The 26,052-nt window shown below is 34.6% G+C and overlaps 1 protein-coding gene across 4 annotated transcripts in view; it reads left to right on the top strand.

Annotated features, from left to right (window-relative positions):
- Positions 1-25,686, top strand: part of GKAP1 (G kinase anchoring protein 1) — a 77,622-nt gene extending 51,936 nt beyond the window's left edge. For 3 of the 4 annotated variants that reach the window (XM_047699677.1, XM_047699675.1, XM_047699676.1), the window contains exons 8-13: positions 4,040-4,189; positions 15,110-15,211; positions 18,658-18,721; positions 22,114-22,184; positions 22,702-22,779; positions 25,360-25,686. In XM_047699677.1, coding sequence (XP_047555633.1) covers positions 4,040-4,189; positions 15,110-15,211; positions 18,658-18,721; positions 22,114-22,184; positions 22,702-22,779; positions 25,360-25,407 — 513 coding nt within the window. In that variant the 3' untranslated portion in view covers positions 25,408-25,686. The remainder of the gene's footprint in view (positions 1-4,039; positions 4,190-15,109; positions 15,212-18,657; positions 18,722-22,113; positions 22,185-22,701; positions 22,780-25,359) is intronic. The other variant, XM_047699678.1, reaches the window with a different exon arrangement.
- The last annotated feature ends 366 nt before the right edge of the window (positions 25,687-26,052 follow it).

Here is a 26,052-nt window from a genome sequence, read left to right as displayed (position 1 = left end):
ATGACCTGGGCCCAAAGCAGACACTCAATGACTGAACCACCCAGGCGCCCCACAATGACCTAGTTTTTAATGTCTGGGTCCCTAACGTGAAAAAGTAAAAAATGAAGGTACGAAAAAAGGGCACTAATGCTTTAAATCCAGTAGAATTCACTTCAGCTGGAGGGAGAGGGGCTTGCTACAGTTTGAAGAGGTACGACCGACTACAATGGTTGCCTGCCTCTTTGTCTCTTTGCACTTCTGTGGTCAGAGCGCAATCAGTAACGAGAGGAGCTTCCCTTTGTTTGGAGGACAGGGTCCTTTTTGATACCCTAGTTCCTATAAACTGTGCAAGCTGCTCCACAAACATTCACATAGTTGCCTGCCATGTGGCTGAGTGTGGGGAATGAGTAGCTGCTACTGTGCTAAAAGCTAAAATTAACCAAAATTAACCTCCGTTTACCATTCCCATCTTGTCCTGAAAGTTCAAGCCTTCAACAGATTTCAAAGTTCTAAAACAGTCACATCTCATAGATTCTGCCAGTGCAATTGTTGTCTAGATGAGGAGACAGATTCCTGGTGCTTCTTTCTCAATCTTCTCAGAATCCTCTTTGATTCTTTTTTGAGTTAATTTTTGTGTATGGTGTGAAAAAAGAGGCCAAATTCACTTTTTGGAATGTGTATATCCAGTTCTCCTGGCACCACTCGTTGAAAACACTCTTGTTTCCTTAATGAAGTACCTTATTCATTTGTAAAAAAGTAAACTGAGCAGGGGCACCTGGGTGGCTTAGTCAGTTAAATGTCTGCCTTCAGCTCAGGTCATGGACCAAGGGTCCTATAGTCAGGCCCCATGTTGAATGGGGAGCCTGCTTTTCCCTCTCTCTCTGCCCTTTTCCCCTGCGCATGCTCTCTCTTTCTCAAATAAATAAGTACAATCTTTGGGGGGGGGAAAACTGACCATAAATGTGAAGGCTTATGTCTAAACTCTCAATTATGTTCCAGTAATCTATAAGGTTATACTTACACAAATACCATGCTGTCTTTTTTGCTGTTTACTTGGCACATAATAGATGTTCAGTATTTGAATTATATTGAAATTGAATTGGCCCAACTTTTTAAAGAATATGTGTTCTTACATTTGCCACTTTTTTGTCTTTTTGGGTGGGTGTTGTAGGGGGAATTGTGGGTGATTTGTTTTTGCTGCTTTTCTCCCTAGTTTCTCATCAAACTGTCTTTTGAAAAATTCTATTTTTACTCTATAAAGAAACTTTCTGCCTCGCTGAAAAATACCCAAGGGCGGAGTACCTTTTCAATGGGCATGCTGGTAATGGTAGTAGCAATCACGTAACAGAGGACACTGGCCGGAATTGCACTCTTTGAAGAAGTGAAATCCAGAAGCCAGTTAGTTGCCATCCTGTTATTCCTTCCATTGAAGCTTAGCACTGTTTTAAGCATTGTTGTATTATTTAAAGTGAAATCTTACTAGAATGTACTGGACATATTTTATGAAGCAGTAGACTTTGAGTTGTATGTGTAGCACTTAGCAATCGAATAACTCATGGGCAAGTTATTTAACTTTAGTGAATCCTTAATTACTTTGTGGCAAAATAATTCTTGCACTATCAACCTCTTATGATGTTAGTGAGAGTCTAAGTGATGCTTTACATGAGTGCTTTGCAAAATACAGTGTGCGGCACAAATATTTTTAATATCATTTGTTTATTAAGAAGTGATCCACATTTTTGTTTCTTTCAAATACTTTCTAAGATAATATATAGGGAAAGAAACTTGAACTTTTGGGTCATTTGCTTACAAATACAGTTAAAATGGGTAAAGTTTGAGTGTTATAGTTCAAGACTGTTGGACATATATGAAACTAATGAGAGTAAGAAGAGTATTTTCTTCAGTCTCTATTTTTTTAAAAGATTTATTTGAGAGAGAGAATGGGTATGGGGGAGAGGGAGAGAGACTATTTCAAGCAGACTCTGCTAAGCACGGAGCCCAGCACTGGGCTCAATCTTACAACTCTGAGATCATGACCTGAGCTGAAACCAAGAGTCAGACACTTAACTGTCTGCACCTAGGCACCCCTTTCATTCTCTCTATAACAAGAAGTTGGAGAAGAAATGCTACCTTAATTGAGAACATGTACAATATCTAATTTAATATAATTGAGTAGATAGTGATAAAATCTTATCTCTTTATCATGAGTATGTAGAATTTATGTAGAAAATATTTTTTAAATGTAATGCGCAAGATGGAGCAATACAGAACTACATTAGTCAAGGCAGTGTGGTATGGCACAAGAGTAGACCTGTAAGTTGACAGAACAGAATTGAATCCAGAAAGAAACTCTTGAATTTATGGTCAGTTGATCTTGTACAAGAATGCCAAGACAACTTGGTGGGGAAGAAATAATCTTCTCAACAAATAATGCTGGATATCCACATGCCAAAGAATAAGTTTGGACCCTTTGTTCACCCCAAACACACACAAAAATTACTCAAAGTGGATTATAGACCTGAATGTAAGAGCTAAAATGTTAAAGCTCTCAGAAGAAATTATAGGAGTAAATTTTCAGAACTTTGAGTAAAGTAGTAGTTTCTTGCATAAATTGGACATTGTCAACATTCAGAAATTTTGTAATACAAAGGACACTACCAAGAATGTGAAAGGATGGGGCACCTGGGTGGGTCAGTCGGTTAAGTGTCTGCCTTTGGCTCAGGTCGTGATCCCAGAGTCCTGGGATCAAGCCCCACATCAGGCTTTCTGCTCAGTGGGGCGTCTATTTCTCCCTCTCCCTCTCCCTCTCTCTCTCCCTCCCCGACTCATGCTGGCACTCTCTCTCTCCTTCAAATAAATAGATAAAATCTTTTAAAAAAAAAAAAAAGGAACATGAAAGGAAAACCCACAGAGTGGGAGAAAATGTTTCCCAACCATATATTTGACAAGAGACTTGTATCTAGAATATATAAAGCATTCTTAAAACTCAAAAGTAAAAAACAAATCCAGTTAAAAAGTGGGCAAAGGATCTCAGTAGACATTTTTCCAAAAACATATAAAAATATCCAATAAGCACATGAAAAGATTCTCAGCACCATTAGCCATTAGGGAAATGCAGCTGAAAGCCACAGTGAGATACCACTTGACACTCACTTGGATGGCTATGATCAATAAAGACAGACAATGGCAAGTGTTGGTGAGAATGTGAAGAAATTAGAACCTTCATATGCTACTGATAGGACTGTAAAATGGTGCAGCCACTTTGGAAAACTATCTGGCAATTCCTCAAAAAATTAAACACAGAGTTACCATATGTTCCAGCAGTTGTACTTATACATATATACCCAAGAGAACTGAAAACATAGCCACACAAAAACTTGTTCTTGAATGTTTTTAGTAGCATTATTCATAATAGCCCAAAAGTGGAAACCACCCAAATGTCCATCAACCAATGAATGGAGATGTAAAATATCATGTACCATCATTGAGATATTATTTGCAGAAATGAAGTTCTGATACATGCTATAATATAGGTGCACTTTGAAAACATTGTACTAAGTGAAAGAAACCAGTCACAAAAGACCACATATTATATGGTTTCATTCATATCAGATGTCCAGAAAAGGTAGATCTATACAGACAGACTGTAGATTAGTGTTGTGCAGGGGAAATTGAGGGGGTAGGTATTAGGAAGAAATGGAGAATGACTGCTAAAAGTTCAGGGCTTGTTTTGCGGGGTGATAAAAGGGTTATGGTTGCACAACTCTGGATATATAAAAACCATGGAAATGTGCATATTAAATGGGCAAATTATATGGTGTATGGATAAATTTTTTTTTTAAATCAAGCAATACCCAACTAAAAAAAAAAAAAGAAGAAAAGGACATTTAAGAATGTGTCTCTACTGTTTATCTTCTGGAGATAGAGAAGAATCAGATGGTTGATTGTCTCCTAGTTACCATTTTTCTTTCATTCTCCAACCTTCTGGTTGCTGACTAGATTTATTAAATGAATACACTTTTGTGTTGAATGATAGTAAATCGTAATTCATTTTTGACAGGAATTGAGTTCTCAGACTTTATCACATGATGGAGGATTCTTCAATAGACTGGAAGATGATGTTCATAAAATTCTTATTAGAGAAAAAAGAAGAGAACAGCTTACAGAATATAATGGAACAGATAATTGCGCAGCTCATGAACACAACCAGGCATGTAAAATAGAAAATTCTCTTAAAATCATAGTGAAATTAAAATGCAATTTTCCTTTTTTAAAAAAACTTAAAACAGTAGATTCCAATTATGATGATATGATGCTACAGTTTTAGGATATTATCTTAGTCATTATCATGCATAGATACTTCTATTAACAAGTATGAGGTACCCCATTCATTGAATATTTATCGAGTGTGTGCTTTGTACTGTTAGGCACCAGTATAGGGGAGTGGGAAAACTGAAATGGGTGAGACTGCCCTTCACTTAGATACTCAGAGCAGTGTGGATAAGAGGAGGCAGACCTATAGAGATATCATTCAGCATGATGAAGGCTGGAAAGAGAGATTAACAATACAAATGAGGTTTTGAATAGAGAAGGTACTAGCTCCCTCCTCGGGTGAATTGTGAAAGGTGTCTGAAGAATTGACATTTGGGATAGATATTGAATGATGAATAAACTGTAAGCAGAGAAATGGAGGGGCCCTATGGGAAGTGCAAGAGCAGAGGCCCAGAGCTGCACAAGCCTTAGACTGAATATTCAGGCAATAGAAGGTTCTGCACTGAGATGCACAGAGTGTGAGGCTGGGGTAACAGGACCAGGGAAATAGCTTGGGTTTAAATTATGAAGGTCTTTTTAAGGGGAACAAAGAAGTTGGAATTTTAACCTGTAGACCAGGGGTTGCAAGCTATTGTCCACAAGCTAAAAATGATATTCACATTTTAAATACATTACTCAAAAACTAAAAAGAAAGAAAAGATCTCATCATATAGAGACCTATAAGTCTGCATTTATTTTTCTCACCACAACTGCTAGTCTTCTGTTTTATTTACCCCCCTTTCTTGGGTCTAACTTATTCTTAAGCTTGTACCTTTTTTTTTTTTTTTTTTTTTGCCATGTATTGACCTCCAATCCATCAATAACTTCTCAGCCTGAAATTTGTAGTGAGCAATTTCAGTAGTGTTCAGCAGTAGTGCTTTCCCTTTACCTCCTTGGTTTTCTCTTCTTCCCTTGTAGGTGCACAGCACTGGCTTTCGCAGTATTGCCCACTTTCCCTATTCTGATTTAATTCCTGGGCTGCCAGGTGTTGCTGGAAAATACATACATATTTTAAGACAATGCTAACATTCTGTTCTGAAAATCAGTGCAATGTAACTTTTGCCAGCTCTTCATTTCTACATAACAGTCCTTTGGTTCACCTTTCTTTCTTTCTTTTTTTTTTTTTAATCGAACTATAATAAACCTACAGTGTTACATTAGTTTCAGATGTACAACATAATGATTCAGCAATTCTGTACAATTTGTCTTTGACAGATTCCTACAGTGGCTGTTCCAAAATCTAAAAGCCCATTTCCTATCCTGCTATTCTTCAGTGGACATTATCTCTTTAAGATTGTTTCATTAAGATTGATATATTCAGTCACTCAACAAATTAAACACTGACTGTGTTGTGTTATATAGGACACAAAAGAAGTCAGACCCTTTTTATTCTAATGCAGCAGTAAGATGGGTTTATAAATAACACTAACATAATTCCACATGGAAATCTATTTTCAACTTAGTGGCAAGAAATCCTTGCCTGTACAAGAAGTACTTGTGAACTTTTTCCTTTCTAACATTGAATTAAATTTAATGTTTTGAAGTCTTGCCTTGACTGTCAAATTTTATGTATAGTCCATGCAACAATGTTAGCATTTATGGTTAGGATATGTGCTTCTTCTTTTTTCATTGACTATGATTCTTCTCTTTGTGGTCCATATCTTTTTTTTTTTTAAGCCATCTCAGATTATTTTTGGACAGAAAGAATTATATTTGTATATTTCAGCAAATAGGTGTTTCAAACCCTTTGTAGAACAAATCTGGGCATATAAAAATTCAGTCAAGTAATGTTAATGATCTAATAAAACCAAAGCAAAACCAAAACAAAGACTTTGAAGTCAATCAAACCTAATAACATAAAATACAGCTTTGGTAGCTTATCAGCTGTTTTCCATTGGAAAGAAATTACTTGCCTCTCATGTACTGTTGTTAGGAGTTGCAATTAATTAGTAGTTAAAATTTTAAATTTTTATTGGAGTATGTTGTACATGGTACTCAATATATAATTATTTTTGTACAAGGTAGAAAATGGTGTGTTTCAAAAAAGATATATTGGTAAAGTGCCATGGTAATTCACAGGAATGGAGATCAGAGATGGCTTTCTTAGGAGAAAATGGCTTTTGAATTGGAATGTACAGAACAGTAGAATTTGAATATGCACAGGTGAGGGAGAAGAAACTAGAATGCTGTGAGTATGGAGGCAGTGAAGTATAAGCCAACCTAATTAAAACAGAAGGCCCTTTGAGGAGAATAGTGTAAGTTTGGTAAGTTAGGTTGGAAAAGATTGTGGAGGATCAATTTATGGTTTGATTTATGGTTTGGTTGTATTTATGACCAATTTATGGTTTAGTAAGTAGACACTAAAGAATTTTTGAAGGTTTTTGAGCAGAGAACAAAGTTTTATGTGATGATAATTTCATTGCAGTGCCTAGGAAAAACTAAATGAAGTTGAAGACTAGTGTTAAGAATTTGACAGTGCTCAGTAATATTAAAGGTGTGGAACAACAGTAGCATACTGCCACTGGTATAGTGTAAATTAGTATAACCATTTTGGAAAACAGTTTGGTATTAGTTTGTGTGTGTGTGTGTGTGTGTGCGCGCGCTAAAGGTGCAACAGTTTTTTTTTTCAGCTTTATTGAGATATAATTGAGATATAAAATTGGAAGATACTTAAGATACACATCATAAAAAATAAAATGCATGTCATGATGATTTGATATACATAAACATTGTGAAATGTTTCTTCCCATCTATTTAAACACATTTACCATCTCACATACTTATCTTTTTTTTTTTTTTTAAGAATGTTTAAGTCCTAGCCTCTTCAAACATCAATTATGCAATGCATTGTTATCAACCATAGTCACTATGGCGTACATTAGATTCTCTGACCTGATTCATCTTATAGCTGAAAGATTGGACCATTTTACTGGCCTCTCCCTTGTTGTCCCCCAGAACCTAGCAACCGGTATTAACTTTTCAAGTTGAAGATGATGGGAAGACCATATGTTCTAGAAATTCTACCCTAGATTAAATCCTGGACACATGTTCAAGAAGAATGTTCTAAACTCAGTTGTTTGTAATAACAAAATCTATAGGAGAAATGAATGAGCTATAGTTATACATAGCAACATAGATGAATATCAAAAATATAATGTTTATGAATGTTTAATGAAAAAAGCAAGTCACCAAGTAATAGTTTGATGCCATTTATATATATTTTTTAAAATAGTGAATTTAATATATTATTTAGTGATACTATATATATGCAGTAAAAGACTAAAAAAAGAAGAGAATGACAATATAAAATTCATAAAAGGGGATATCTTCAGGAAGGAAGGGAAAGAGATATGATTTCGGAAGAGGCACATGGGGGATACCAAAATTTTGGTAATGTTCAAATTCTTAATCTACCTATTGGGTTATTTTCTTTTTACCTTAGTGTGTCATTATATATTTCTATTGCATATGCAAAATCTTTCATAATGAAGAAGTTAGGATTTTCTCAGAGAGTATCATTGAGTGTAATGGGGAAAAGAAAAAGATTGAGACCATTTGGGAAAATATTTCTCTCTTTATCTCCTTCATTTCTCCATTATACTCTTGTCTCAAAGAAAGCAAGCTCTTCTTTTTGCCATGGTTAAATCATTTTTTTAAAAGATTTTATTTATTTATTTGAGAGAGAGAATGAGAGAGAGAGAGCATGAGAGGAGAGAGGTCAGCTGGAGAAGCAGGCTCCCTGCAGAGCAGGGAGCCCAATGTGGGACTCAATCCTGGGACTCCAGGATCATGACCTGAGCCGAAGGCAGTTGCTTAACCAACTGAGCAACCCAGACACCCATAAATCCTCTTGTACTATACATTAATATACTCAGGAATTGTTAAAGGTGCAAAATAAATCAACTCTAATTCACCCATTCTTAACATATAGTTTCATTTTTGAATACTGATTTTAAAGGAAAATGCCACGTGCGTAGGTATTTTGAAAATAATTATAATAATAAGCAATATAGTTTTATAGCCCCTTTTATGAACCATGCATTATATTGTCAAATCAATACAGTGTAATTCACTTGGTCATTCATTACCCTATTATTGAATATTTAGGTTGTATGGAATTGGTCACTTGATATTCATTGAACATCTTCCTATGTTTAATTTTTTTATGAATTATTTTCTTGAAACAAATTTTTTTTCTTAAAAATTTATTTATTTATCTGTCAGAGAGAGAGAGAGAGCACGAGCAGGGGGCAGAGGGATAAGATTCCTCACTGAACAAGGAGCCCGATGTGGGACTTGATCCCACGACCTTGAGATCATAACCTGAGCTGAAGGTGAACACTTAACTGACTGAGCCACTCAGGCATCCCCAACTTAAGATTTTATATTTTAAATTAAAAAAAGATTTTAGGGGTGCCTGGGTGGCTCAGTGGTTTAAGCCGCTGCCTTCAGCTCAGGTCATGATCCCAGGTCCTGGGTTCAAGCCCCACATCGGGCTTTCTGCTCAGCAGGGAGCCTGCTTCCTCCTCTCTCTCTGCCTGCCTCTCTGCCTACTTGTGATTTCTCTCTGTCAAATAAATAAATAAAATTTAAAAAAAAAAGATTTTATATTTTTAAGTGATTTTTACCCAATATAGGGCTTGAACCCATAACCCCAAGATCAAGAGTTACATGCTCTACCCACTGAGCCAGCCAGGTACCCCTCCTTGAAATACAATTTTTTAAAAGATTTATTTATTTATTTTGTGGGGGGAGTGTGCATGAGTGAGGGGAGGGGCAGAGGGACAGGGGAAAGAGAATCTCAAGCAAACTCCCCACTGAGTGTAGAGCCTGACATGGGGAACAGACCCACGACCCGAGATCATGACCTGAGCAAAACTCAAACATCAGACACCTAACTGACTGAGCTACCCAGGTGCTCCTTGAAAAAATTCTTAAAAGATAGTAATTGAGGGTTTTGGAGGGGAAGGGGGTGGGAAGTTGAGTGAGCCTGGTGGTGGGTATTATGGAGGGAATGTATTGCATGGAGCACTGGGTGTGGTGGGTAAACAATGAATTCTGGAACACTGAAAAGAAATTAAAAAAAATTTTTTTTAAAGAAAACAAAAAAGGAAAAATGTAAAAGAAAAAAAGATAGTAATTGAATCAAAGAATATAAACATCATCTTATCAACATTGTCTTCTAGAAGCAGGCTATGAGCTTACTACATTGTCCACGACTTTACCAGCATTGGGTAGATCATCCACTGCTCATCTTATGGACTTCAGAGCTGTTTTATTAAATGTCTTTGTGTATCTTGCTCTTTTGCTCTGTTGATACCTATACTGTGTCCAAACTCATGTCCATCATTTACTCCAAACTAAGCATTTGGCTTGACTTCCATCATTTTTGTTTCTTGGTTCTGTCATTTTATCCAGATATCCAGACTCTAAACTTCCTTTTTCACTTTTCTCTTTTTCAAGGTCTGGGAGTTTTTAATTGATGAAATATTTTTCAAATCTATCTTCTCTTCCATTTTCACGAGCACTTTTCTAATTTAGGTTCTCATTATCTCTTACTGGTATTATGTCAGTAATTTTTAATAACTCTTTCTGCCTCCTGCCTTCTAATGCTAGGAGTAATTTCTCTTCTACACTGCTACCAAATGACTTTTTAAAAAACATGACTTCTACCATGCCACACCAAGTCCTTAAACTTCAGTGTCTGGTGAATCAAGTATAATATCCTTTCCCTGATATGTAAAGTCCTCAGGCTGTGCTTTTCAAACTGAGATTTCCCCCTCATTTAACCCTTCCAGAAATCAATTTAGTAAGTTTATAGATAGGTAGTAGAAAAATACAGTAGATAATAGGGGAAAAAAAAGAAAAATACCAAGAGTATATGATATCTATTCATATTTTACAAAATTTGTTTCTGTGTGTCTATGTATACATACACACTTAAGTACATATTCATACACTGACCTCTGTGTATCCTGGGTCATGATCTAAAACATTCCTTAATGTGGATCACTGTCAAATAAGTATAAAATCGTTGTTCCATGGTATAGTTTCAACCTAATTAAACTTCAGCCATATTCTTTTCCAGATTTTCCCCTAGCTAGAGCAAAGCACACCTATTACAGAATGCTCGATCCTCCCTGGCTTTGCTCAAGATTCATGTCACTTGTCATCTCCCTGAAGCTTTCTCTCACTGCTCCACCCCACACATCAAAAAGAGAAAATCTGGATGTGATCTTTCCTTCTTTTTTTATCTCACAGCATTTTGTTTTTCTTATGGCACATTTCACACAGTACATTCTTATTATTATTCTTAACAGATTACAAATCCTTTGTGGACATGAACTTTATCTTGTACATCCTTGTATCCTCATTTTAGTGTATAACATTTTCTACTTAGAAAGTATTTCTAAAATTTATTAATTGAAATATAAGACTTAATAGCAATGAATGCACATGTAAAAGGATGGGACCAGGGAGGGAGACAAACCAGAAGAGACTCAATCTCAGAAAACAAACTAGGGGCTGCTGGGGCAGGGCATAGGGTGGTTGGGTTATGGACATTGGGGAGAGTATGTGCTATGGTGAGTGCTGTGAAATGTGTAGGACTGATGATTCACAGACCTGTACCCCTGAAACAAATAATAAATTATATGTTAATAAAAATATGAATGCACATTTAAACAATAGGGTTTTCTGTTTTTAAAAAGTGATCTTTATTTTTTTTAAAGATTTATTTATAAGAGAGAGAGTGTGCAAGCAGTGGTGAGGGACAGAGGGAGAGGGAAAGAGAAAAGGTCCAGCAGACTCTCCACTGCACACAGAGCCTGACCCAGGGCTCAGTCCCAGGACCCTGAGATCATGACCTGAGCCGAAACCAAGAATTGGATGCTTAACCAACTGAGCCACCCAGGTGCCCCTAGAAAGTCATCTGTTTTTTTCTTTTGAGATTTTATTTATTTGTCTGAGAGAGCACAAGCATGGGGAGCAGGAGGCAGAGGGAGAAGCAGGCTCCCTACTGAGCAAGGAGCCCCAGGCGGAACTCAATCCCTGGACCCTGGGATCATGACCTGAGCTGAACACAGAAACTTAACCAACTGAGCGCCACCCAGGCATCCCAGAAAGTAATCTTTGTTAAAGAAATTTTGGAAACTATTGATAAGTAGAGAAATGATAATGGCAAAAATTAATCTTTGAGGGTTTTACTATATATTTGCCAGATACTATATTAAGTACTTAAAATGGTTATTTCATTTAATTTGCACAGTTAGCTATGAAGTTGGTAGATACTGTCCCCAGTTTGCAGATTTAGTGGGAAAAAATGACCTTAAATTTATTTACTTGGAGAAAACTATTGATAGTTTGTTTTGGTCCTACTTTTCTTTGGATATATACTTTTATTCCCCCCTCTAATAATGTAGAAACTGTTAAATGGACCACTTTTTGAAGTTAAAGATGGTGAGCATTTTGAGTTATTAAGTAATAATTCTTATAACATGAAGTAATTGAGTTTTTTTAATAACTAAATTGCTTTCCAGTACCCCACAATGAGAAAAAAATATTTTAAATGTACCAGTTTGTTGTAACATTTCTTTGTTTACTACTGAGATTATATACTTAATGTTTATTGGTTATATGCCTTTCATATGGTTGTGACTGTTTTTTCCAGTTTAAATAAAATAAGATAAAAACAGAGAGGGAGGCAAACCGTAAGGGTCTCATTTATCTTTAGATTTTGTTTTAGTACTTTTGGAGATTTTTCATCAAGTTAAATATATTGGCTTTTCCTTTTAGTTTCCTCCATTTGGTATTATGTTCAGAAGGGATTTTCTACTCAAAGATGATAGATATTCATGTAGATTTTATTTTAATACTTATGTGTTTCTGTTTTTTCAAAATTAGAATAGTATTTTATATTACTCAGTGATTCTATACTCAGTATAAGACAGTTTTGATCAAAGGAATTTTTTACTGGGTATTTACCCCAAAGATACAGATGTAGTGAAAAGAAGGGCCATCTGTACCCCAATGTTTATAGCAGCAATGGCCATGGATGCCAAACTGTGGAGAGAACCAAGATGCCCTTCAACGGACGAATGGATAAGGAAGATGTGGTCCATATACACTATGGAGTATTATGCCTCCATCAGAAAGGATGAATACCCAACTTTTGTAGCAACATGGATGGGACTGGAAGAGATTATGCTGAGTGAAATAAGTCAAGCAGAGAGAGTCAATTATCATATGGTTTCACTTATTTGTGGAGCATAACAAAAGGCATGGAGGACATGGGGAGTTAGGAGAAGGCAGTTGGGGGAACTTGGAAGGGGAGGTGAACAATGAGAGACTATGGACTCTGAAAAACAATCTGAAGGGTTTGAAGAGGTTGGGGGGGTGGGAGGTTGGGGGAACCAGGTGGTGGGTATTAGAGAGGGCACAGACTACATGGAGCACTGGGTGTGGTACAAAAACAATGAATACTGTTATGCTGAAAATAAATTTTAAAAAATGATTTAAAAATGAATTTTTTAAACAATAATCTCACAAAATAAAATCTAAGAGTTAGTAAATTTTTAATGGATGTCCTTTCAGAATTTTTCCTTTGCATATAGTGTCATAATATTGAGACCATGTGAATATACTTTATAGTTCTATATCATTTTTAGTGATTTCAGAGTTTTCAGTTTTATAAATTTACCATATGTTTAGTATATATCCTATTGGCCATTTAAATTGATGCCTAGTTTTTTGTAATACGTCTGCAGTGAACACAAATAGATAATCCGCCCCCACCTCACTTAGCTATTTAAGGTAAATTCCTAGTAGTGAAATTCTTGGTCCTAATATACATGTTTCTAATCTGGATTCCCCCCCTCCCTATCCCTTAAACTAGAACCTTGAAGTGATCATCCTCACCTGCCACATTCAACTGCTAATAAAATACTGTAGATTCTGCTCCCAAATAATTTCTCACAAGATACACTTCTCTTCTTTCCATCTAAACTGCTTCTGATCTTGGCATAATCTTCACTGACGTGGGCTTGCAGTAGCAATTAAAGGGGTTTTCCACCTCTTTTATCAACTCTGATGCATTTTCCACAGCAACCAAAGTGATCCTTAAAAACATAAATGTAACATGAATAGAAAGCTGATAGTCTGCTCAAATTCCTTCATGGTTTCACAAGACCCTCCAAGATGAGTCCTCTGTCCTACCCTATCTACCCCCTCCCTAAACTCCAAACATATTGGCCTCTTTTTCTTCCAATTCTCTAGGCTCCTTCCTGCCTTGGGGCCTTTAAACATACTGTTCTTTTTACTTGGAAATCTCTTACCTCCACTTTTTGCTTAGCCAGTTCCTTCCCATCACTCAAAGTCCATTTTAAGTGTCACTACATCAGAGAGAGCTCGCTTTTCTTCATGCTTCTTTTCTTCATAGCTTAAACCTCGTTTTCTAATTGCAGCATTTATGTTTATATCTGCCTTCTCTCCCAGACAAGTCCCATGAGAGCGAGTGTCTTTTCAGTTCTCTTCACCCTAGTACATGCAAACCTAGTAGTTAGGTGCTCAGAGAGAATCTTTAGAATAAGTTAATGTTGCCACATCACTCATTAGAAAATAGAACCAATTTATACTCTTATTTGAATTTGGAATGATTTTTTTGCATTTAAATTTGTCTGGGTATGTGGTACGAGATGGCAAGGATTATATAACTTGATTTTTTTCCCCCTGTTAGCCACTTATCCTATAACCTACATTTATTCTGTAATTCAGCCTTTTCTCACGTCTTTAAAATACCATAATTATATTACAATAAATTCTTATATCTTAAATCTCTTTCTGGACTTTGTTTTCTGGTGCACTGCTCTGTCAACTCAAGTGCCCTGACCATACTATCGTAGCTATTTTTGCTGTTTGGTGTACAGTTATTTGGTAGGCAAATTCTCCTTCATTGCTTTAACTTTTTGTTTCTATCCTGCATTCTCCCAGATGAAGTTTTTGACTGGAATTTCAATTGAAATTTTATTAAATTTACAAAGTAATAATTAGTCTTCCCATCTACAAACATACTTTGTTCCATGTCCTTTTCGATATTTTATAAATTTCTTTATAGATCCTAAACCGTTCTGAATTAAATTTTTAGGGATTTTTTTTTATAGCAACTTGGGGGGGAATGGTTTTTCTAGTTATATTTTCTACCTGCTAATTGCTGATTTAGAGAAAAATTCTTAATTTTGCGGTTTGTTTTTTGTTATTTACTTTTTATAATTATAATTATAAAAACTTGCTACTATTTATTATTTCTCATAAGTTTTAAATTCTTTTGGGTTCGAAAGATAGACTAGTAACAACTTGTAACAGACTACTTTTAATGTTTATTCCAGTATAGAAATATTTTGAAGCTATGATATTATTCTGTTATGTTTGTAGTTTGAGATTAATCATAAATATCTTATTTGCTTTCACTGTAATAATTACAATTATATATTTGAGTAGAAGTAGAAATGTAGTCAGCAGTTTAAGGTTGCTCTAGAAAATGAACTGAAATCAGGAAAATCATAATTGTTTTCCTGTTAAGCTTTCCACAGAGGAATATTGTAAACCAGAATTGGTTTTCCAAAACTATTCCAAAAACTAATTTCAAAAATTATCTTAGTTTTTTCTTTTTTTTTCTTAAGATACTATTTTTTTAAGTAATCTCTATACCAAAAGTGAGGCTCAAACTGAAAACCCTGCGATCAAGAGTCACATGCTATACTGACTGAGCCAGCCACGCGCCCCAGAACTATCTTAGTTCTAAAATAGTGTTTTTCTCCCACAGGAAGTAGTTCTGAAAGATGGAAGAATTGAAAGACTAAAGTTGGAACTTGAAAGGAAGGATGCTGAAATCCAGAAGCTGAAAAATGTGATCACTCAATGGGAGGTTTGTAATTATTTACTGCTGTAAACTAATTCTATAAAATCACACTTTTCTGTTTTTCCTATATGTTAATATATATAATATTTGATTAATAGAAATATTTCTGCAGTTTAGGTTTTTAAACTCTCACTAGTATAATATCTGAATGGCAATATGATTTTTTAATCATGTGAATATGCGTATAACATTAAACTTGCCATTTTAACCATTTTTAGGTGTATAATTCATTGGCATTAATTATCTTCACAGTGTTGTGTAGTTATCACCACTATTTATTTCCCGAACTTTTTCATCATCCCAAATTCTGTACCATTAAATAGCTCCCCATTTTCCTTTTCTTTCGGCCCCCATGACCTCTAATCCCAATGAATTTGCTTTATTCTAGATACATCATGTAAGTGGAATCATATATTTGTCATTGTGTGTCTGAATTATTTCACTTAGCGTAACGTTTTCAAGTTTCATCCATGTTTTTGCATGTATCAGAATTCCATTCTTTTTATAGTCCGTTGTATATATATGCTACAATTTGTTTGTTCTGTTTATGGACACTTGCATTGTTTCCACCATTTCACTATTTTGAACAATTCCTGCCATGAATATTAGTATACAAGTATCTGAGTCCCTGCTTTCAGTTCTTTTGGGTATATACCTAAAAGTGGGATTGCTGGATCATATAGTACTTCTGTGTTTAACTTTTAGAAAAACTGCCAGACTGTTTTCCATAGCACCTGCACCATTTCACATTCCCATGATCAATGCACAAAGGTTCCAATTTCTCTACATCCTCGCCAACACTTGTTATACAATTTTTTAAAACCAAAACCTACATGTTACTCTTCTACACACTTCTTAGGCTTTTCAAAAAATCTCTTATTCATCTCAAGTGTCATTCTTTTTTGATTAATATTTATTCACCCAACAGTTATTTATTGAGTGCCTATAATGTGTCAAGTACTTTTCTGGGCCCCACACAATGTAATAGTGAAAAAAATGATAAATCAAGTCCCAGCTCTGATGATATTTTCCTTTCTCTGCTACACATGCCTTTAGGAATCATCCCTGCTAAAGCCTTTTTGGACTATATCCACCCATCTCCCTTAGCTTTTTCTTTGTGATTTATATTTTCCTTTTCTTTTTGGGGGCACAACAAAGAGAAGATGCAGCATGCGTGCGTGTGTGTGTGTGTGTGTGTGTGTGTGAGAGAGAGAGAGAGAGAGAGAGATGGAATATAATTCAGCCATAAAAAGAATGAAATCTTGCCATTTGCAACAATGGTGGATCTGGAGCATATAATGCAAAGTGAAATAAGTTAGAGAAAGACAAACACATATGATCTCACTCATATGTGGTCTTTAAGAAATGAAACAAAACAAAGGGGGAGAAAAAGAGAGACAAACCAAGACACAGACTCTTAACTATAGAGAACAAACTGATGGTTACCAGAGGGAGGTGTCGGGGGAGGGATGGGGAGAAATAGGTGATGGGGATTAAAGAGTACTCTTATCATGATGAAGGAAATAGAACTAAATAAATAAACCTAAAGCTTCATAAATTGTAGGCAGAAAAAAAAGAACCACAATGAGAACCATTGGATTGGTGCTAAATGAATATATACTTCAATTCTTACCTAAAAATTTGGCTGAAATATATTATAAGATGTATATAAATATATTTATAAGATATATATACATATATGTATGAGGCCTGGAGTGAAGACACTGTAGTAAAGCAATGAACAAGTGTGGAGTGTGAGAGGAAGAGCACATTTTGAACAGGTTTGGGCAGAGGGGACTAATATCCCATTTTGTATATGCCAAGTTTGAAAGGGCTATAGATGTAGGCATAGATGTTCAGAACGCAGCTAAAGTCACAATGTATCTTTTAACTTAAGTGCTCTCTTTTTCATGAAGTTAAAAATACTATTAAGGGTCTTGTATATTTCATTTATGTTCTTATAAAATGCATGACATTAGTATGTTTTGCTTTTATAGATACATTTGCTGTTCTGGTTGTATATACAAAACTATATATGCTATTTTTACGGACAGCCTAGGATTTTTCATAGGTGATTTTGCTCATTTGCAGTTTTTGCTTTATGAGTTGATTTTAGACCTGATGTCTGCTATGAGAGGTCTCTGGGGACACTGATGTGTACCTTGGACAAAAGTCTTGAGCTGGATATAGAGTTTAGCAAGATATTAACATTGATTGAGACCCTGATAGAGAATTTCTTAGAAAGTTTCATATTCACAGTGGATAAATATTCATAGTGAATATACTTGTAGTTAACTATGTATGTTTTTCCCCTTCATATTTTTATGCGTCTGTCTGACTTACCTCCCTCATTCATTCCTAAGCTTCTCAGAAGTTCTGCTCCCTTTGTATTTACTGTGGTGTTTATTTCTGTTCAGGGTATTGTCTGCAACATTATGAATGTCATTACTGGTTTATTATTATCAGTTTACTGGATAGTGTTTAGCAAAAGCCATCTTTACTGGCCTTTGATGTAAAATACATTAAATACATTTTACAAGAAAGATTTTGGAATCAGTAACTTCTGACTTATGTACATATGTGTTAAGAGAAGAAATGACAAGTTTCTTATACTGATCTGCTTTCTTTCTCTGATCTTCTGTTTTTCCACAATGTAGTTAATGTATTGTTTTCTCCAATGTATTAATATATTAAATATTTATAAATAAATCTGTTTAAGATACATTGAATAAGGGCATTGTAGGGGGAAAATTCCTTGGAAAAAAGATGTTAATGTGAGAAGGTATTTCCTCTTGTTTGTAAGTGTATAATTATGTCATCTATGTATGAGAAGAAGCTAAATCATTTGGATAAAGAAATTGAAAGATATTCCAGTAAATTATTAATTCATATCAGCGAAAAGTTACTTTAACAACGTATAGTTAATGAAATAATGAGAGACTAATAAAGCCTTAAATGAGGAGACATAGTACTGTGCTGTACAGTTCTGTAAGTACTGTGTGTATGTGCCTATGCACTCTCAGTAGTTAGTAGCCACATATTGGAAAATGGCAGACATAGAACAGATGCAGAAAGTTCTAATATAGAACTGGACAGTCTTGATCTAGAGCTACGATTCATCTTTCTTTGTTTTCATCTAATTATTTTATATTGTATGGGTTTTTGTTTAAGGGAAAAAAAAGAACTTCAAGAAAATTTAGTATTATCCTGAATTTTCTCCAGTTTTATCTCTTCTTTATTTTTCAACCACTTATAGTATTAACTTCTATTATTATACCATGGAATTAATTTAGAAGGAGATAGTACTGAATACATTTTCCTCCATCCTCTTTCTTTCAAAAGTAGTTTCTGTCTTTCAGTAAGCCTAGATTCATAGCTCCATAAATTCTGAGTAAGTCATTAATTACATCATTTACTTTTAAAAAATTTAATCTTTTTTCTTTGACTATTAGGCAAAGTATAAAGAAGTAAAAGCAAGAAATGCACAGTTATTGAAAATGCTTCAGGAAGGTGAAAGTAAGTCATTTGTCTGTTTTTGGAACTAAAAGTAACCTTAAAAAAATTTGAAGATGATTTTTCAAGATATATGATTAACTCAATAAAATAAAAAATTTCCTAGAGGGATTCAGATTGAATTGTTGCTGATAATTTTACTATTACAACTTGGTCTTACAGCACCTTAGTGTTACAGCACCTTAGTATAACACAAGTTTCCAACTATTCAGGTAAGAGAAAGCTTGAAATTTCAATTCTTATAAAGTATTGGACTACATTCAGCAGGAAAACAAGAATAGACCTTGCTTAAGATTCTCTTCTTAATTATTAGAGGGAGAATGCCTATCATCATTTTAAATTTTCCTTCTTTCCTTCCCCCCAGTCTTTTTAAAAAAAAAAAATTCATTTATTTATTTTAGAGTGGGAGAGAGAGTGTGTATGTGTGTGTGCACATGAGCAGGGGGAAGAGCAGAGGGAGAGGGACAAGCAGATTCTGTGCTGAGCAAGGAGCCTAATATAGGGCTCAATCTCACAACCCTGAGATCATGACCTGAGCCAAAACCAAGAGTTGGACACTTAACCGAGCTGAGCCACCCAGGTGCCCCTTCCCAGCTATACTTTTGCAGCCACTCTAAACTTTGGCAATATTTCACCAGCAGGAAGCTGAGGAAATCAATAAAAAATGATTAGAGATAATCACATTTAGTAAAGTATATGTTGTATGAAGCCCCTGTTAATAAGTGTCAGTGATATCCCAAATAGACTTCTTGTGAGTACTGTATAGTGTTCAAGAAATTGTGAAACTCATCTTGAATCAGAATAAACAAGATACCAAAAATTGAAGATACTGGGAGTGGAATTGTTCAATAAAAATTTTAACTGTATTAAAAAACAGTTATCAAAACATATGAGTAAAAACCAAGAATCATGTTCAGCTGAAAAGAATATATGGTGTTGAAATAGATTCGAACTTACTGTTTAATAACGTTACTATTTTTTTATAATCTAACTTATATAGCTTAACTATGATAAAGTAGAAGTTAAAGAATAATGGGGAAAGGTATTATTTGGACAATTAGATATCAACATTCTGAGATTAATTTAGATCTGTGCATGTTTCAGATTTCCATGTGGATCATTCAATGAATAAAATTATGAAAAAAATTGTTTACAAGCTATATTTCTAATTGAAGAAATTAGGGGTTCATTGGACATTGGATGCATGATTTTTTAAATATGTAAAAACAAAGTAATATTCCTATTTAGGGAAACATTTGTGAAACATTAGAAAGTTAACTGATAGGGCGCCAGGGTGGCTCAGTGGGTTAAAGCCTCTGCCTTCGGCTCAGGTCATGATCCCAGGGTCCTGGGATGGAGCCCCACATCGAGCCCCACATCGGGCTCTCTGCTCAGCAGGGAGCCTGCTTCCCTTCCTCTCTCTGCCTGCCTCTCTGCCTACCTGTGATCTCTGTCTGTCAAATAAATAAATAAAATCTTTAAAAAAAAAAAAAGAAAGTTAACTGATAAAAGCTTTCTATCAAAAATACATTAAAATGGCTACCAGTAAATAACATCAGTGTTGTCCATACTGTATACTATTAAAAAAATCCAAATAGGGATGCCAGGCTGACTCAGTTGGTAAAGCATGCAACTCTTGATTTTGGGGTCATGAGTTCCCATGTTGGGTGTAGAGATTACTTAAAAAAAAAATACAAATAGATCAGTGATGGGCGTTAAGGAGGGCATGTGGTGTGATGATCACTGGGTGTTATACACAACAAATGAGTCATTGAACACTACATCAAAAACTGATGATGTACTACATATTGGCTAATTGAATTTAAATTAAAAAAAATCCAAGTGGAAGAATTTTATATAGAACCATTATGTGAAAAATACAGTACGTTAGAGCACACATATGCTAGCATTGATAACGTGAATGTGAATACAGTCAGCTCCTTTATAACGCAACACATACATCACCCATCTCTGCAAAAGCACACAGTTAAAACCACAGTTTATGGGGAAAGGGGTTAGGAGGGTGCAACACTCAAAGGAAAAGAAAAGTCATCAGAGACACATTAAAAAAAAAAAAGTTGGGAACCTAATAAAAACAGTAACACAGTTTTATACATATCAAAGTGATTAAACACAAATACTATAATAAATATGGCACTTTACTTGAAAGGCTGCCTTTAGTTTGCTTGTGGAAATAGGCCTCAGAGGGTCCACAGATTGTGTGTTACTGTGAAGCAATGGAAGAGTGGAAAGTTGGTGTGGTTTAGTAACAGTGGACAGAGATAGCTGGTCGCTATCTGAGGTATGTACATGGGTGCTGTTTTCTGTATTTGTGAAATTATGCTCAAGCAAATGCAAAATTCATGTTCTGTTCAGGATTTTCCGTAATACAGCAATCTCAATGAAACAAATTCGTGTTTTCAAAACAAGTGTGTTACTAGAAAATTGACTATAATTGAAATGTTACATAATTATTAAAAACCACTTGTTCTCAGTGAGTATGCCTAATTCTGGGGAGGGGGGATGTAAAAGTTACCAAGTTGAATCTTGAGAGACTGTGATTTGATTCTTGATGTACTGTCTTACCTTACTGCATTAAACTATGACAGATAAATTTGAATTACAGTGTTATATTGGTAGAGCTGTGGTGTTAACAGTACTCATATATTTGATCTTTTCCTTCTTCACTAATTATAGTTTTACCTCTTCAGTCTCTCCTAGTTTTTTTTAAAGTTGAGGAGTTATTTTTTCATACATTATAAACTTACCATGGATTAAAGAAGTTGTTAGCCTGTAGAGATTTTTGAAGCCTAGGAAACCTAGGGGTTGAGATGTAGATAGATCTCTTACTTCCCCAAAGAGGGAAAACCTCTAGACAAAGGACCACAGGTGTATATAATCAGTTAGGATCATAGGAGCTACATTTACTTGACAGTGCTTTACTGGTATGAACAGTCAGTTAAAAATCATTTTTTGTGGGCCTTACAATATTCCTCACCCTGACAATTTAACAAAACAAAACAAAAACATTCTACCTTGTTTTTAAAATCTTGTTTTAAGATAAGTCAAGATATTTGCTTCATCCCTATGGGAAATTGGTTATGTCCTTGTCCTCTTTAGAATAGCTGGAAAAAATTTTTCAAGATATCTATACAATTAATATTTTAACACCACAGAAAATGTAAAATTTTCAAAAAAAAACCTGCTGTAGTAATAATGATGATCAGAATTTACCTAGAAAAAAATAAGAGCTATATAGAATTAAGAAATACATCCATTCTGTATAAGGACAGTTAGTCTTCACCCACCTGCACTGCTGTCTTGGTTCACTAAAGTATTGTTCAAATATTTGAGTGATTGAAAAGATAATACTGCTGTTTTTCCTTTCTTATCAGTGAAAGATAAAGCAGAAATACTTCTGCAAGTTGATGAATCACAAAGTATCAAGAACGAGCTAACTATACAGGTAAGAAAAACTGTGAAATATACAGGACTGGTTTTCTTAAGTCTATTTCTCTTTAGTCCTAAATTATGAAACTCGATTAAACAAAAATATAGCCCATCAGCACTGTGATAAAGTGAAACAAATTATACTTCCTTATTATCATGTAATAGCAAATGAATTAAGGTTCTTTTTACTGTGCTGAGGGAGGTAGGTATGTCCTAAAGCCTAAGGGACGATAAGGTTGTATATTAGTTGATTCAGACTAATATAGAAATAAAAGGGGCAAATAGAACTTACCCTATTCATGGATTTGACTTTCTTCCCTTTCCATCCTTACTCTGCATTTTCTCTTAGAATAGTGAGTTTCTCCTATCTGTCTTTTATATATAAATGAGTAAAATGCCTAACTGAAATTCTGTGTGTGCTTGGTGGGTGGGAGGTGGTTCTCTGAGTCAAATTCACCATGTGAGTAAATGTTAAGAATTAAGAGTATTTGCCTAAAGAGACAAAGTCTTTTAAATTGAGTATTTGGTTTTAGGTGACTTCACTTCATGCTGCATTAGAACAAGAAAGATCTAAAGTGAAAGTATTACAAGCAGAACTAGCCAAATACCAGGTATGCTTTTATAATTTGAAAGTGTTCTCATCACAAGTAATACCATAGATACTGTGTGAGAATAAAGCACTATTTTATTCAGTCCAAAATCTGTTTGCCAAACATATTAATAATTTTGTTATTATTGGTCATATAATTTACACTTTAGAAAATGTTAGAGTTTTTCTAAATATTGGTATATACAACAATAACTAAAGTAAAATCCTTGGTATGATGTGGCATATGTGTCAGTGAATCGTATTGAGGGAAGATACATAAATGACATTTGTTCTACTATATAAATTTGATCACTTGGGTACAGCAGTTGATATCTCCATTGTAAAGATATCTCCATTGTAAAGATATCTTTTCTCCTTTATAATTAATAAATATGTGAAGTGATACTTTGAGATTGTGTGAATATCCTTTTCTTTTTACCCAGTAGTTTTAGCATCCATTGATGATATTTGTATCAGTCATTCTTTTGGTGGTTGCAAAACAGAAACTTTTTCTAATTCTATTATTTCTTCTGCATTTACAAGCTGGCATTCAGCATTTTTTTCTGGACAAAGCAGTAAAAAAAAAAATTAGTTATTTGTTTCAGTATATGTATATGTATGTATATACACACACACACACATATATATTTGTATGTATGTATATGTGTCTAAGTCATGATATGAAAATGTGTTAATTAATGTGGGGAGTCATAATCAAAAAGGTTTGAAAGCCACCACTATTGGCCTGGAGAACATAGAAGTTTGAACAGTCCGAGGTTTGACCTCTCATCAGTCTAGGAAGGAGAATTCTCTTTGCCTGGGAGACTTCAAAAAGGATCCTTGAATTTCGTGTAGGGTTTTTTGTTCTATTTTTTGTTTGTTTTTAATCTTGTTGAAAAACAAGGTAAGAGTTATAAGCTGTGTAACACTGGTCCTTCGCATAGTGGATATCTACTTTGTAGGAGAGTTTTTAGTAAATATATTTGTGTTTTCCTGCTACAGGAAATAAACTTTGTTTTTAATACCTTGCATTACACATCTTAAGTCCCATATACCCTCTTCTGCTTTTTTTTTTTTTTCCCTCTGAATGAACCTGCGCAAAACTTTAATGTGGTCAGGAATGAATAAGGGCATTCTTACACTTGATTTTTTTTTAATAAAAAATGTTGGTGTAGAAATGTTTGTGACCACCAAGAGGGAAGTTATAAGCAGAACAAGGATGAAAGCAACAAAGACTAGCTGCCATCACTAGTAAATGGGTCTGGATTCCATGTGCCCCTGACAGAACCACCACCACTTTAAGAAATGCACTTCCACAGACAAGTACTAGTTCCCAGACTTGGCTGACCATAAAAGTGACCAAGAATCACTTGGGAACTTTTTGAATTACAGATTGTTCAGCTCACCTCTGGTAATTATAAATAAATAGATCTGGGACAAAATCTAGACATCAGAATTTGAAAAATACTACCATTAAGGTGATTCTATTGATCAACTAAGTTTGGGTATTGTTGCCATAATTTATAAAAATAGAGGAGAAAACTATGAAGTTATTGTAAGGAAAAATACATCAAACCATTAGTTATGGTTAAAATGGGAGGTAGAGTGGGTAAGGATGATTTTAATATTCTTTATTTTACCTTGGTACTTTCTGTATTTCTACAATGAGTATTTGCTTTTTAAATCAGTCAGAAAATGTTATGTTAAAAGTAATAAATGTAAAATACTTCTTATCTTTTATGCTCCTACCTCATAGAGTTTCATTTGGAGCAAATTAAATAAAGATTCATAAATGTCACTGAGCAATATGAAAAGTATAACCTACTTTTCAACCCACTGATGAACAAAATCAGATTTCTAATCCTATCTAATATGAACAAGACTAACTTGGATTAGAAATTGAGTTATTCTTGGGCTCCTGGGTGGCTCAGTTGGTTGAGCAACTGCCTTTGGCTCAGGTCATGATCCTGGAGTCCCGCGATCGAGTCCCACGTCAGGCTCTCTGCTTGGCAGGGAGTCTGCTTCTCCTGCTGACCTCTCTACTCTCATGCTCTCTCTCTCTCAGATAAATAAATAAAATCTTAAAAAAAAAAAAAAGAAAAAAATTGAGTTATTCTTAAAGGTAATGAACTGAATTAGCAAATTTGCTTATTATATGAAGCAAATTATTTATTTTAGTATTGATCAAAAATTACATATTTTTAAAAACCTGAGACAGTCCAAATGAGCTCTAAAAAATAAAATATTGGTGATCTTACTAAGTCTAAACTAATTCAAGTAGAAGTAACTGCTTCATACAGCATGCTTTAACCATTTGTAGAAAGGAGGGCATGTGTTGTGGTGAGCATTGGGTGTTATACACAACTAATGAATAGTTGAACACTATATCAAAAACTAATGATGTACTATACAGTGGCTAACTGAGCATAATAAAAAAAAAACCTGTAAAAATAATTCAGTGGTATGCACATTCAAATTTGCAACAAACTCAAAAAATTGCTTCTTTCTCATACTCAAAATGCCTTTGGTCTCATTTATTCTTAAAATGAAAATGCCCCCAAAATGATACTTCCTAAATAATTTGCCCTATTTTTCTTTACAGGGTGGCAGAAAAGGGAAAAGAAACTCTGAATCCGACCAGTGTAGGTGATTCCATTAGCCTTTGAGGTCAACACAAAAATTAAAACTTTCAGGGTTTTGCAAAATGTATATATTTAATGCTGTGCAACTGCTAAACTATGCAGTTTTTGTTGAAGAAACTTTAAAATGATTAGCTCACTAACAGACAGTCTATAATTTTATGTCCTTTTGGCTTAAAGTGAAAAGAAGAAAAATAGAATTCCAGCAGAACTCAATGATTGTTGTTTATTATCCATACTTCTTATCACTTTAGTTTTTCATCAGTCAATAAAATTAATTTACTCTTCCATTAATATGTTTGATTTTTTAAATTTCAGAAACAATGTGAAAGTATTATTAATTAATTGGATGGATTGTTTAAGTAGCTTATGCTCAGGAGACGTAGAAGTGGGGGAGGTGTAAAGACAACAGCAAAAATAATTACCATACATATTAGAGTATGATAGCATATTGTTTGGAAATTGAGAAAACTTGCATGAGGTAGTTTTAGGGGCGTAGATAACTTTGCTATAAATTTGTTGAGAGGCATTCCAGGCAGAAGGAGCAAAATCTGTACTGAAATACTTGTTTAAAGAACAGTCTGTCTTGTGGACAGAAACATGACACACTGAGAAAAGAAAGAATGTTAAAGTGGGGGAAGAATGAATGAGAGATT

Source organism: Lutra lutra, chromosome 13, assembly GCF_902655055.1.
Source record: "Lutra lutra chromosome 13, mLutLut1.2, whole genome shotgun sequence".
NCBI classification, from domain to species: domain Eukaryota; kingdom Metazoa; phylum Chordata; class Mammalia; order Carnivora; family Mustelidae; genus Lutra; species Lutra lutra.
The sequence above is the reverse complement of the archived record's forward strand: the minus strand, read 5'-3'. Positions and strand labels throughout refer to the sequence as shown.